The 13,789-nt window shown below is 43.7% G+C and overlaps 1 protein-coding gene across 2 annotated transcripts in view; it reads left to right on the top strand.

The window, feature by feature from the left end:
* POLD1 (DNA polymerase delta 1, catalytic subunit) overlaps positions 1–13,789 on the top strand; it is a 320,901-nt gene that overhangs the window by 70,498 nt on the left and 236,614 nt on the right. For both annotated transcript variants that reach the window (XM_040327564.1, XM_040327565.1), the window contains exons 7-10: positions 8,546–8,660; positions 8,741–8,870; positions 8,970–9,136; positions 12,293–12,397. In XM_040327564.1, coding sequence (XP_040183498.1) covers positions 8,546–8,660; positions 8,741–8,870; positions 8,970–9,136; positions 12,293–12,397 — 517 coding nt within the window. The remainder of the gene's footprint in view (positions 1–8,545; positions 8,661–8,740; positions 8,871–8,969; positions 9,137–12,292; positions 12,398–13,789) is intronic.

The raw sequence follows: 13,789 nt of genomic DNA, 5'->3' as shown, positions 1-13,789 counted from the left end.
GATTTCCTCTATAAACCACTCTTTTAAAAAACGTTGTTTTTGACAGGGGGTGGAATTAAAAAGATTTGTCAGTGTGCTGTTTAGGATTCCATCGTCTCCAGGTCCTGGGAGTCTATTTTTGAATGGATTCCCTGCAATTTATTTGTTAATTAGTTTTCTTACAAACTTTTAGATGCTAATATATGTCTGGAACTTGTCCAGATTCTTGGCGGGTGCGTATTTCAGACCTTTGTCCAACACTCCCATCTCTTCATGTGTTAGTGGTAACCCACTCAAATTAAAAATGCCCTCTCCCTTTATTCCCTTTTTTCTTTTGTTTTCTCTTGCCGAATCGGCATCCTCTCTTCTTCTCGGGCCCCTTGGTTCGTCTGGACTTCTCAGTGGGTGGTTCTACCTGTCTAAAAAAGACCTGTTATAATCTGGGCCATCATATTGTGTGGGGTGTTGTCTGTCGTACCTGTCCTCATCTCGATTCATCAATGGGGCATAATAGTTATGGGTAGGTACTGGACTTCGCTCGTTTTAACGATTATTTCTTTGTTGTGGGCCTCTCCTTTTCACCATGTCCGTATTCCTGGACTGGGCTTTGCCATTTGAAAACATAGAAGATACCAGGACACCAGAGATGGAAATGGAGCCATGACCCCAAGACAACAAACTTACAATGAAAGACAGGGCAACTATTGCCAACATACCCCCCGCCAGCCCGATAGAAGACCCCTGTACAACGATCGGACACCACAGAACAGTTTGGAGAAAAAAACGCAATATTGGAAGAATAAAAAGAAGCCCCAGAATGGGAACTGGTATAAACCACCAAATGATCAAAGGGAGTACAGAGGACCCCCACAGGGATCAAAGAAAACCAGCCTATGAACATAGGGACTATAGGGCACCACCATATGGACCACAAGGGAGAAGCCCAGTCCAGCAATACGGACATAGTGAAAGGAAAGACCCACAACAAAGAAATCATCGTCAAAACGAGTGAAGTCCCAGTACCCTACCCATAACTATTACGCCCTGTTGATGAATTGAGATGAGGACAGGTACGAGAGACCACATCCCACACAATATGGTGGCCCTGATTTTATAACAGGTCTTTTTTAGACAGGGACAGGGAGAACAACCCACGAGAAATCCAGACGAACCCAGGGGCCCGAGAAGATGCCAGGAAAAAGAGGATGCCGATCCGGCAAGAGAAAACAAAAGAAAAAGGGAATAAAGGGAGAGGGCATTTTTAATTTGAGTGGGTTACTACTAACACATGAAGAGATCTGAGTGTTGAACAAAGGTCTGAAATATGCACCCACCAAGAATCGGGACAAGTTACAGATGTATATTGGCATCCAAAGGTTTGTAAGAAAACTAAATTTCTCTTTCATTCATTGACTGACAAAGCACTTTCAATCTTGACCTTACGGTTATATCACCACCTTCAGGAGAGGACTAGGCAGAACATGTTTTATATACATTGTGGGGCGTTTTAGTGTACTTTTTGTGAGTCGGCCGCGTGGTTGAGGTTTGTGGCCAGGTGCAAAGATCCCTGGGCGGACGCAGCAAACGCGTTGGTAGCTCCATGGGGGCATTATCGGCTGTGTTATGCCTCCCCCCGCTAAAACTTCTCCCTTGTCTGGAGACCGAGGGTATTCCTGCGACTCTAGTTGCCCCAGATTGGCCTTGGCGTCCCTGGTACACCAACATAGTCCGGATGGTGACGGATGTTTTTTGGCGACTGCCGATGCGAGAGGACAGTCTGTCGCAAGGTTCTATACTCCATCCTGCTTTAGTCGCTGGCTTTAATGGCATTGCTGTTGAAGGTCAGATTCTAAGGGGCGGAGGTCTATCCGATTCGGGCTCTTAGGAGGTGCATTCCTTTTGTATGGATTACCTTTGGCTGATCCCTGCTGTGGCGTGCTAGACCATCTGGTCACCAGTCATCTCTATGCTTCGCATCCGGCAGACGGCGATTATCTCTTCGGGCCCCCGGATGGTGGCGGGGGGATGTCCCCTCCCGCCGCCTATAAGAGCGATCAACCGGCGTAACCGCAGATATGATCTTCTTACGGTGCGCAGGATCGCCGCCGGAAGAAAATTATATCTGAATGATGCCTCTAGGTGCAGGCATCATTCAGATATCCCCGCACATAGTACAGGATGTCGTAGGACGTCCACCAGGGATAAAAGATCCCCTGTTTGGTTGTCCTATGACAGCGTGCGGTTTTGAAGTGGTTAAGCACCATTAAGGGGCAAATATCGGCCTTGGTTGTCTTTTTTTTTTTTTTTTTTTTTTTTTTTTTTTTTTTTTTTCTTTTTTTTCAGTGACCCCAGTGATCATTCATTGGTGAGTATGTTTGTGCAAGGGGTTCAATATGTGGCCGCTCAAGTTCGGCCACCGCTGCCTCCATAGGATTTAAATCTGGTGCTCTCGGTGCTTCAGAACCCGCTGTTTGAGAACATTAGGGAAATCCCCCTATTATCGCTCTCTCAGAAAGTAGCCTTTCTCGTGGCGATTACATCTGCCAGAAGGGTTTGAGTTGGCGGCCTTGTCTTGCAAGTCTCCCTACTTGATCCTCCACAAGGATAAGGCAGTGCTACCCCCGCAGCCTTCGTTTCTCCCAAAGGTTGTTTCGGCTTTTCATTTAAATGAGGCTATTGTGCTTCCATCCTTGTGTCATCAGCCGTCGCATCCTAAAGAGGTTGCTTTGCATTCCTTAGACGTGGTCCAGGCTCTGAGGGTGTATCTGTCTGCTACGGCTCCGTTTTCGGAGGTCAGATTCACTGTTTGTGTTTGAAGCTGGTCCAAAGAAGGGCCTAGCGGTCTCGTAGGCCACCATTTCTTGGTGGATTAGACAGATTGTGATCCAGGCTTTTGCCATAAAAGGCCGGGCGCCTCCCTGTTCTATCACGGCACATTCGACCAGGGCAATTGGTGCCTCCTGGGCTTTCCGACATCAAGCGTCAGTTTCCCAGGTGTGCAAGGCAACCACCTGGTCGTCCGTTCACACTTTCACAAAATTTTGCAAGGTTGATGTGAGCGCATCTGCGGATGCTTGCTTCGGCCGCAAGGTTTTGCAGGCGGCTGTTTAAGGTTGCAACTCCTCAGTTGAGGCCCTCTGGTTGTTATGGGTGGAGTTTTTTGTTGCTGTTCCCACCCCTCATTTTTTTTGACACTGCTTGGGGACATCCCTAAGGTCAAGATTGCAAGTGCTGTGTCAGTCAATGAACAAAACAGAAAATAGTATTTTTGTACTCGCCGTAAAATCCTTTTCTCTGAAGTTCATTGACACAGCACCCACCCCTCCCTTTTTTTTTTATGTTTGTACTTTTTTTTGACGAACTGAGCTGCTGGATGCAGTGTGAGGGGTTATAGCCAGTAGGCCTGCCCCCTGGGCGGTACTGTGCAGTTTTGCTGTTTTTACATGTTCTGCCTAGTCCTCTCCTGAAGGTGGTGATATAACCCTAAGGTCAAGATTGAAAGTGCTGTGTCCGTCAATGAACTTCAGAGAAAAGGATTTTACGGTGAGTACAAAAATCCTATTAACTAATACATTGCAGGGAATCCATTTAAAAAGACCTGGAGACGGTGGAATCCTACACAGCACATTGATAAACAAATCTGTTTTTAAACCCCCCCCCATCAAAAACAACAAATATATCCAGGTTTTAGAGGAAATCGTGGCCCTTAAAATAAAGAAAAAGAACCGGTCTATATAAGAAGCGGCATCCGCAAATTTGCAAAGAGAAAGGACCTTGTCATACGAACAGCAGATAATTGAGGTGCGATTGTAGTCCTTTCAAAGGAACAATATCATAATAGTATGAACAATATGTTGGAAGACAAAAATACATATAGCGAGCTACTTGACAATCCCATGTTCAGGTGCAGAAATGCACTTGAACAAGTAGTACACCTAGGGTTAAAGAAAAGCATACTCGACAAAAAAGAAGCTAGATTTCTGATACCGGACTCCTGCCGTATACCTATCTCCCTTCCCGAAAATCCACAAAGGCAAGACAAATCCACCACCCAGGCCAATAGTGAATGGAATTGATTCACTTACTTCCAGAATAGGTCAATACATAGACTACTACCTGCAACCTGCTGTACAGAGCACAAAAGCATATCTGAGGGACAAAAAAACAAATGCTGCAGATAATTTAAAATATTCTGAAAGAAGGAGGACCGTGGATTATGGCTACTGCAGACGTGTCATCTTTGTACACAATAATACTCAATTACCAAGCTTGTAAAGCGGCTAAATGGGGTCTGGGGTCTGAGGACACGTACCAAGTTACCATGTGTACAGAGGAAGTTTTTAATGCCTCGATTTCTGTCTTAAAAATAATTACTTGTGGTATAATAACTACTACCTTCAGCAGACCGGAGTTGTGATGGGAGCCAAATTTGTGTAGCAGGCCTAATCATGGCCCAGTGGGAAGAGGAAAATGTGTTTTTAATAACAAACCTGATGAATTGGTGATATACAAAAGGTATATTGATGATTTTATCCTTTTGAAAGGAGACCAACCTGCTTACCCTGTTTTTCGAAAATGTTAATATACATGACCGGAATATAAGACTCACTTGGGACATCAGCAAGAAGAATATAACATTCCTTGACCTGGAAATCATACAAGAAAACTCTACACAAGACACAATTGCACTTTAAAAATGTCGAGAGGAATAGTTATCTTCCGAGTGCGGTCACCATAAAAAATAGCTTTTTAATGTCCCCAAAGGACAATGCGGCAGACGCAACTGCACTAGTTTAGACACCTTTTTGGACCAGGCTGAGAAGAAGGGGCAGAGATTCACCAAGAAAGGTTACGAAAGCCTGTATATTAAGAAGAAGATAGCAGAAGTGACAGAAATGTATCGTAGCACATTAATCGAAGATAAAACGAGACAGAAGACAACAATGGCAGTAGCGCCCATAAGCCTGGATTACAATGCACAAAAAGGTAGAAAGAATTATCAAGCGTCATTGGCACCTACTCCCTGCAGATATCCAATTGCAAGACACTTTATCAAGTAACCCTAGATTTATTTATAAGAGCCCCGACTAACGAATTTGACCTCAACTGCTTTGTGTTTTTTTTTTTTTTTGTTTTTGTTTTAGTCCATGGTTGGTTTTATCTTTAAAAATTGCCATATCACTTGTTTCTCAGTGTGCCACCACATGGTATTATGCCCATATACCTTCTCTTTGCAAGACTACCTCCGCCCCTCCTTTAATATTCCCCCCTTCTTCCTCCTCCTAGGCCCATTTATATAATTTTTTTTAACCCATTTCGAATATTCTTACTATGTCTATTTCTTCTAGATTGGATATTTTTACAGTTGGTTTTTTATAGGACGTTTTTGGAGCATATGTTTTTTTTTTTATTCACCTACGGCTTATTGTTATGTGTTTATATGACTAGGCTTGCATCAATGCGGGTGCTTATCCAACGTTTTTATGATATTTCATTCACCCAGTCCCTCTATCATTTGGATGCATTTATTACTAATTTCCCTGTTTCTATGATAGAGCACTTATGGCCTTAATTTGCAATGCCATTTATTTTATCCGATGGCTTTATCTTCCCAGCATTACATCCCCTGGCTGCAAAGTTGTACTTCTGATATTATTGAATGTAGTTTGTTGCGTCCCCAGAATCATATGATCTCCGGGGACATGGCCGCGCCATATATAGTATGGAGATAACCAACAAAATGGCCGCACCTAGCGATACACATGGATTCCAGGAAAATGGCCGCTATGGCGTTTCCCCATTACTCTCAATGGGTAAGACTTATTAAAGACATCCTATGTGCTTTCCCATCATCCCACGATGAAGTCACATGTAGAAACGGAAAGGCACACCAATTAACGTTGGCAGACGAGCTCGCTGCTCGTAGGAGAGAAGTACACTGTATTTGTTTTTATGTGAGTACCCTTAACCGCTTAAGGACCCATTCACACCGATATACGTCGGCAGAAGAGCACGGCTGGGCACATGCACGTACCTATACGTCGCCTTTAAGAGCCCTGACGTGGGTTGCGATCTTGCCGCCAGCGGCGTGCTCGCGTCCTGGTCCTGCGCTCTGTGACTGCGGGACCCGTGGACACAGTTTCTGCCGGTGTCCCACGATCGGGTCACAGAGCTGAAGAACGGGGAGAGATGAGTGTAAACAAACCTTTCCTTGCTCTTCCTAGTGTGACTGCCACTGATCGTCTGTTCCCTGTCATAGGGAACTACGATCAATGACGTCACATGCAAAGCCACGCCCCCACACAGTAGTAAACACTCCCTAGGAAACACTTAACACCTTCAGCGCTCCCTACAGGTTAACCCCTTCACTGCCAGTGTCATTTTCACAGTAATCATTGCATTTTTATAGCACTTTTCGCTGTAAAAAATTACAATGGCCCCAAAATAGTGTCAAAAGTGTCCAATGTCAGTCATGAAAAAAACACTGATCACCGCCATTAGTAGTAAAAATAAAAAATAAAAATTCAAATGCCAGAAAACTATCCCCTATTTTGTTAAAGCTATAACTTTTGCGCAAACCAATCAAATGCTCATTGCGATTTTTTTTTTTTTTAACAAAAATATGTAGAAGAATGCGTATCGTCCTAAACTGAGGAAAAAAATGGGATATTAAGCAAAAAGTAAACTATTGCCTTTTTTTTTTTTTGTCACTCTATTTTTTTTTATAGCGCAAAAAATAAAAACCGCAGAGGTGATCAAATACCACCAAAAGAAAGCTCTATTTGTGGGGAAAAAAAGGACGTTTGTTTGGGTGCCACGTCGCACGACCGCGCAATTGTCAGTTAAAGTCCTTTAGCTGCATATTGGTCCGAGACTTAAGTGGTTAAACTGTTTTATGAATAAATTACAAATTGATTTAAAGACGTACTATGCTATCTGGAATCCCCCTTTTCTTTTGCACTCTCCTTACTGCCACATAGAGACAAAGACCAAGTATATAACCCATTGGTCCAAGTGCCTAAGGGAAGAACTGCCACTCCAGGCTTGCGCTATATGCGTTTGTCTCATTACCGCAAGGTAAGAGGCCACCTACACTTTAAGCCCCTTTCACACTGGGGTGTTTTTCGAGCGTTATTCAAACGGTTTTCGAGCGAAGCCTCATCTGCAATCCCAATGTGCTGTTTTTGCAGTGCCTCAGTGTGAAAGGGTAAGGCTGTTTTTACAGCGCTTTCAATTCATTTCAATGGGGAGGGGCGTTTTTGGAGCGTTTTTTTTTTCAGCGCCCAAAAGCTGCTCCAAAGATGCTGCTTGTAGGACTGTGTGTGAAAGGGTCCATTGAGATGCATGGAGAGCGTTTATGATCGCTATTAACGTTAAAACGCTGTAAAAACGCTTCAGTGTGAAAGGGGTCTAAGTGTATTGTTGCATGAAGGAGAGACCTATTTCTCCAGCACTTTTTTTGCTACCTGTGCACTGGAATACTCTAATTGCACAGAGGGAGGAATTACCTACTGTTGCTTGTTCACAGCTTGATTGCATTTGCACCGATTGGACTGTATATATTAATACTACCTGTTGCCTGTTCACAGCTAGATTGCATTTTCTCTTTTGGACCCGTTTGGTGGACTGTACACATCAATATTACAGTTGGCATTGGCTCTGATTGCATCATTTACCATAGTTTGTTTACACAAAATATTTGCACTTTGCACTAGATGTTTATTTTTGCATATTTTGCACACTAATGTGGATTCTGCGCTGATATTTTTTATTTTTTTTTGCATATTTGCACAGATTGCTGATTTTGCCCTTGGTGCGATTGCACTAGTTGTACCCAGTTTACATTTATTATTTATGCACGCTGCACTTCTATATATGAGCCTTTATGTAGCATCTTACTAATCTTGTATTTTAGCCTAGTGCCACTGTATCCATTGGGAATAGCGCAGCACCAACCCCCAATTTTATCATAGCGTTTGAAAAATACCGTGCAAGATAGAAAGTTGTAATGACCACCATTGTATTCTCTAGGGTCTCTGCTAAAAACATATATATGTTTGGGTGTTGTATGTAATTTTCTAGCAAAAACATGTTGATTTTTACATTTAGGAGAGAAATGTCAGAATTGGCCTAGTAGGCAAGTGGTTAAAGGGGGGTGATTCTTTTCTATACCCACTGTAAATGCCATTTTCTGGGCCTCTGTATGGGGGAAAAAAAACACCCCGCAATCTTGTCTAAGCTTCTCACAAAATGGGACACTGTTTCACCTTGTGGCCCTTCAACCTCCTGTTGCTTCCTGTATTGGTTGTGAATGATGGAATAAGGAAAGCTGCACAGGGTTTTATGGGGAAATCGCCCAATGCCGCTCCAACTTGATAATGATAATACTTTTGGACTAATAAAGAACGCGGATTCATTATTGCAACCAATTAGAATTCACCATCCACTGTTCCTAGTCAGAATAATTTCTGTTTGGTTGTACTTAAGAATATGTCCTAATTGAATAGAGTGGTTAATGGTCATTTTGAAATTGAAGGTTTTTACAGGAAGGTGTTCTCTTTTCCAGGTTTATGGTGGACAATGATATTGTTGGATGTAACTGGATTGAACTCCCTGCTGGCAAATACCGAATTCGTAAAGAAAGCCAGGTAGATGATCAGACTAAGGACAATACCATGAAGGTGAGCATTAGGATGGGTATACTGTTACATCTCTTTTGGATTTATTGGTTCTGTAATCTCCAATTGTTTTTTTCCTGCAGGTGTCTCTTGCTCAGCTGGAGGTTGATGTCAGCTGGGCAGATCTTAAAAGTCACCCTGCTGAGGGTGAGTGGCAGAAGATTGCCCCTCTTCGTGTGCTCAGCTTTGATATAGAATGTGCAGGAAGAAAAGGTATTGCGCTGTTCAGCAAATTCAGCAAGTTCTTTACGCAAGTTAGACTTGCGTAAAGTGATTATGTAAATCCTGATTTTTTTTTTTTTCTTTTCCTAGGTGTATTTCCTGAGGCTGATAAAGACCCTGTTATTCAGATAGCGAACATGGTTCTTAGGCAAGGGGAGAAAGACCCTTTCATCCGCAATGTTTTTACTCTGAACACCTGCTCAAGTATAGTTGGTTCTCAAGTGCTTTGCTTTGAAAGGGAAAATGACCTGTTGAAAGTACGTTGCCTCCATAGCAAAGCAGCAATGATTGGCAAATGTAGCATCACATCCAAATTCATGTTCAGTTAACTGTAAAAAGTAAAATCAGTGAAAGATGATTTCCAACCTGCAGTGTTAAGTTTTGATATTTTAGTCTTTTCACTAAAATGCCATTTTAATTCTCTGAACTGTCTTAGTTTTGTTCATATTTTAGTCAACTAATTATAACTATTATTATGTGGTAGAGCAGTGTTAACTTTGACATCAAATTGCGATTTAGTTTTACGTATAGTATAGTGCCACATTTAGCACCTTTCGGGGGGAGGGGGACAGAACACCTGTCTTCCACAGGTATTCTGTTCCCACTTCCAGGAGCCTCAGCCGTGGGTTTTGATGCCACTGCCCAGGCTCCCTCCTGCTTCCCGCTGGGTGCCTTACACATGCGCAGTAGGGCTCCCGGCGTGAAGCCATAAGGCTTCCCTGCTGGGGTCCCTTACTCGCAATGGAGGCGGCAGCACCCGACAGCTGATGGAAACATCAGCTGCCGATCTGACATTGATGGACTCCAGGACAGGTAAGTGTCCAATTATTAAAAGTCAGCAGCAGCGGTGGCCGGACCTCCGCTTTAAGAGATACTACAATAGGTTTTTTTAAATTGTTGTTTTTTTGGAATATATCGTGCCCAAATAATTCCAAGAACTCTGCAGAACAGAGCATGGCTTAGTCTGTTTATTCCATATCCTCTGTCTCTGGTTTAATGTCTGTATTGGCCAGTCTGAAGGGCTAGGGCTTTGAATGGGGGTGTTTCAGTGCTCAGTCAGTTTTGTATGTATCAACTTAAACTACTGAGCTCTGTAAACAGATTATGAGAGCCTGGAAATTGTGAGGGCTCCACTAAGTTGGCTGCATATGAAAAACATTTTTTTTCAGGCTTTCATATTTATCCGACTAAAACATAAACTATTTGGAAAATGTTTGTTTTCAGCTCTAAACTATATTAAAGAAAAATACTTAAAATTCCCTCTAATGCACAAGGACGAATCATGTCAGTGGAATAACCACAACACACTGGAAAGTTGGCAAAATGTATTCATTAGCGATCTAGTAATTCTAAAAGTAGCAGTAGCTGATCGTGCTGATAAAACACCTTTTTAAATACTTAATTTATAAAATGCGCTTATAGAAATGTGACTTGTTTAGAGCATATCTTTAAGGCAGGAATCTCCCATCTGACATCAGTTACAAGATTGCCAGCAGGAGGGATAGCATAGAGGTCCAATATAAGTGTAGTGGAGCTAGAATAGGATTAGATGTATGATGCGAAAACTCCTCCAAATATATTAACTTGTACTAGTGGGCTGAATGTGTCTCTGCCACTGCCCATAATGCAGAATGTGGCTCCACTGAAGATAAATCTTCCTTTTAAGACCCCATACACACTATTACATTTTCTGCAGACTTTTGTCTTTAGATGTACCAAAACCATATACCGTATTTATTGGGGTATATAATGCACCCCCAAAGTTGTCCGAAATTCCTGTGGAAAAAAGATTTTTTGTACTTAGTTTTGGTGTCTTGTGTCCATCGGCGGCCTCGTCGGGTCCGGCGTCCGTCTGCGGCTTCGGGTGTCCTCTTCGTCGGGTCCAGCGTCCTTCTACGGCGTCCTCGCGTCCTCCACGCTCGTTTCCCGGGCCGAGTTTGAATACTGCGCCGACATATACAGAGCGCAGTACACTCGTGTATGGTCGGGCAGGCTCGGCTACTCTCGCGCTGACGTCCTGTATGTCCAGGACGTCAGCGCGAGAGGTGCCGAGACGGCCGACTATACACGAGTGTGCTGCGCTCGGTATATGTTGGCGCAGTATTCAAACTCGGCGCGGGTATCGGCGTATATCGCGCACCCAAGATTTTGCCCTGATTTTCAGGGCAAAAAAGTGCGCGGTATACGCCGATAAATACGGTAATATGAGGTCAAACCTTAAGAGTTTCAATTTGTATGCAATCAGGCAGGCCCTTGCTCTACATGGTTTTGGTAAATCTGAAGACAATGATCTGCAGAAAATCTAATAGTGTGTATGGGGCTTAAAGCGGGGTTCCCCATAAAAAAAAAAAAAATTCTAACAATACATTGAGCTGACTTCTGAGACTGACAGTATGCTGATCGTTTTTTTTTTTTTTTAGCCGTACATACCGTTAATATCTCCATTTCCCCCCCTGGCTTCCGGGTAGTGAATCCTGCGGGAGTGGGCGTTCCTATTCACAGGCTAAGTGATTGATGGGATTACAAAAGCTTCCCACCGGCGCATACAGCGCATCACGAGTTGCCGAAAGAAGCCGAACGTTGGTGCGCAGGCGTCGTGTAAAGCCGACTCGCAGTCCGGCTTCTTTTGGCAACTCGTGACGCGCCGTATGCGCCGGTGGGAAGCTTTTGGTCATACGTCAATCACTTAGCCTGTGAATAGGAACGCCCAGTCCCGCGGGATTCACTACCCGGAAGCCGGGGGCTAAAATAGCGATAAAACGGTATATACGGAAAAAAAAATCTGCATACTGTCTGTGTCAGAAGTCAGCTCAATGTAATGTTAGACATTTTTTTTTAGGGTGAACCCCCGCTTTAAGTATGCTGAGAAACCGACACATATGGTTGTGGTTCTCCTGTGTATACTGCTATACTCACTGGGCTATCTCGCCAACTTTTGTATCACTACTATGTCATGTATTAATGCTCATTTTCCCATGTTTTGCCTTTTTAAATTCTCAAATTTCAGAAAAATACCTGTTGTTCATGCCAGAAATTCAGTGAACTGGTAACGTCTTGTTTTGCGCTTACAACTCTACTGCACTGAAATCTCATGTGGTGCACTTAGCCCTGCCTAAGCTTTCTGAACTTCAGAACACCACCTTTATTAGTATAGAAAAGAGGTGAGGGGGGGGTGGTCTGTGCAGGACAACACTACTTGGGATCAGCAGAGGTATTCTGGCAAATCAACAAGTACATGTCTGTACTTGCACAATGTTCCGAAAGATGAAACCTCTAGAAATGTGTATTGCAGAGATGTACAGAATTTTTTATTGTATTTTTTTTCTCTCCTGCCTTTTAAATGCACTTTAATGAGGGTAACCTTAACCTCCCTGTGACGGTGTATAACAGTCTTTTTTTTTTTTTTTTCACAGGCCTGGGCAGAGTTTGTGCGCATTATTGATCCTGATATCATAACTGGCTACAATATTCAGAATTTTGACTTGCCATATCTAATCAACCGAGCACAGAGTCTTAAGGTATAGTTTTTAATGTGTATTGTGGCTTGTTTAAAAATGTGTGTAAATATTAAGGCCTTACACATTCAGCAAGGACTGCTGCTCCTCTGAAAAGCGATACACAGGGGTGTTTGGTGGTGCCTCCTCACTGCCTGTTTTAACCCCCTTTAAATCCCATGCTCTCACCGCTCTGTAACTGTGTGCATCTCTGCACAGGTCCCAGTCACTTCAGTGGGTCTCAGTAGTACCTGCTGAATGCATCAGTGGGTTTAATGTTGGCTGCAAAGTATTGTGGCCACTGCATATGTACACCCCTGGCTTCTGCTTTTTCACTCCTGTGACCCGTTTTCAGTAGAGAGCTGACTGAAGTTTCCTCTCTGCTGACCTCACCAATATCAGTCCAGGCACCACATTAACCTGACCACAGAGTCTGGACCCCCCAGGTGCCTGGATTGACGCCCGACTCAGCCTCTCAGCGAGGCACTGAGAGCCGGAGACAGCCAATTCCGTCCCCTCCACAGCTTATTGCTCCAGTGAGTGAGGAGGGAGAACAACAGAGCTGTGACTGACAGACTGTGAATACAGCTCTGCTTACGTAGCTCTGAAAACGTAGTGATCGGCGGTGTTCAATCGTTTGGTTCTCAGTGTAGAGGCGCGGGGGGACAGATGCAGCATCGGACCCATGCTGCATTCACCTACGTAAGTATAAAACTGCAAAAAAAAAAACAACTTCTCTTTTATGGATAGAGGTAAAACTGACTTAATCACATGTTCTTACCACCCCTAAACACCACCCCCAAAGTGTACACTAGGTTAGGGTAATGTGTGTAATACAGTGAGCCACTGCAAAAGACTGCAGTTTGATCAGTATAGATTTTATTCTACTGTAATTAACTACTGTTTGCACTGCTTTGCAGAGTACGGCTAAAAGGGTATGTAGACGCTATAAATGTGTGCAGTGATCATACGGGGGAGTTTTTGAGTTAGCTGTGTTTGCAAAGTGTACCTTGTTTTGCTTGTCTGGTTGTTTTTTACCTGTATGATGGCGCACAACGCCTTGGCTTGCCATGGCGCACATGCGTTTGCAAGAGTGCCACTGTGCTCAGTAGTTTGGCGGCCATGGCACACGTGCATTCGCAAGAGCGCTGCTAGACTTGGCAGTTTATTTTGGCAACCATGGCTTGCGCAGCTTCGCCGCACATGCGCAGTGGCCTTTATTTGGGCGTACGAAGATTTGCGCCATTTGCAAATACAGCCACGCCCGTTCACCGGGAGTGCGTGCGCACCCACATACAGAACGTATCGGCACACACCCAGCTTATTTAAGCTGTGTATGTCAAAGCATGCAGTGCTTCCAGAAGGCAGCTGTGGGACAGAGGGCAACAGGCTATGAACAGGCACTTGCAGCCATTC

This window comes from Rana temporaria, chromosome 10, assembly GCF_905171775.1.
Source record: "Rana temporaria chromosome 10, aRanTem1.1, whole genome shotgun sequence".
NCBI classification, from domain to species: domain Eukaryota; kingdom Metazoa; phylum Chordata; class Amphibia; order Anura; family Ranidae; genus Rana; species Rana temporaria.
This window is presented reverse-complemented; position numbering and strand designations above follow the sequence as displayed.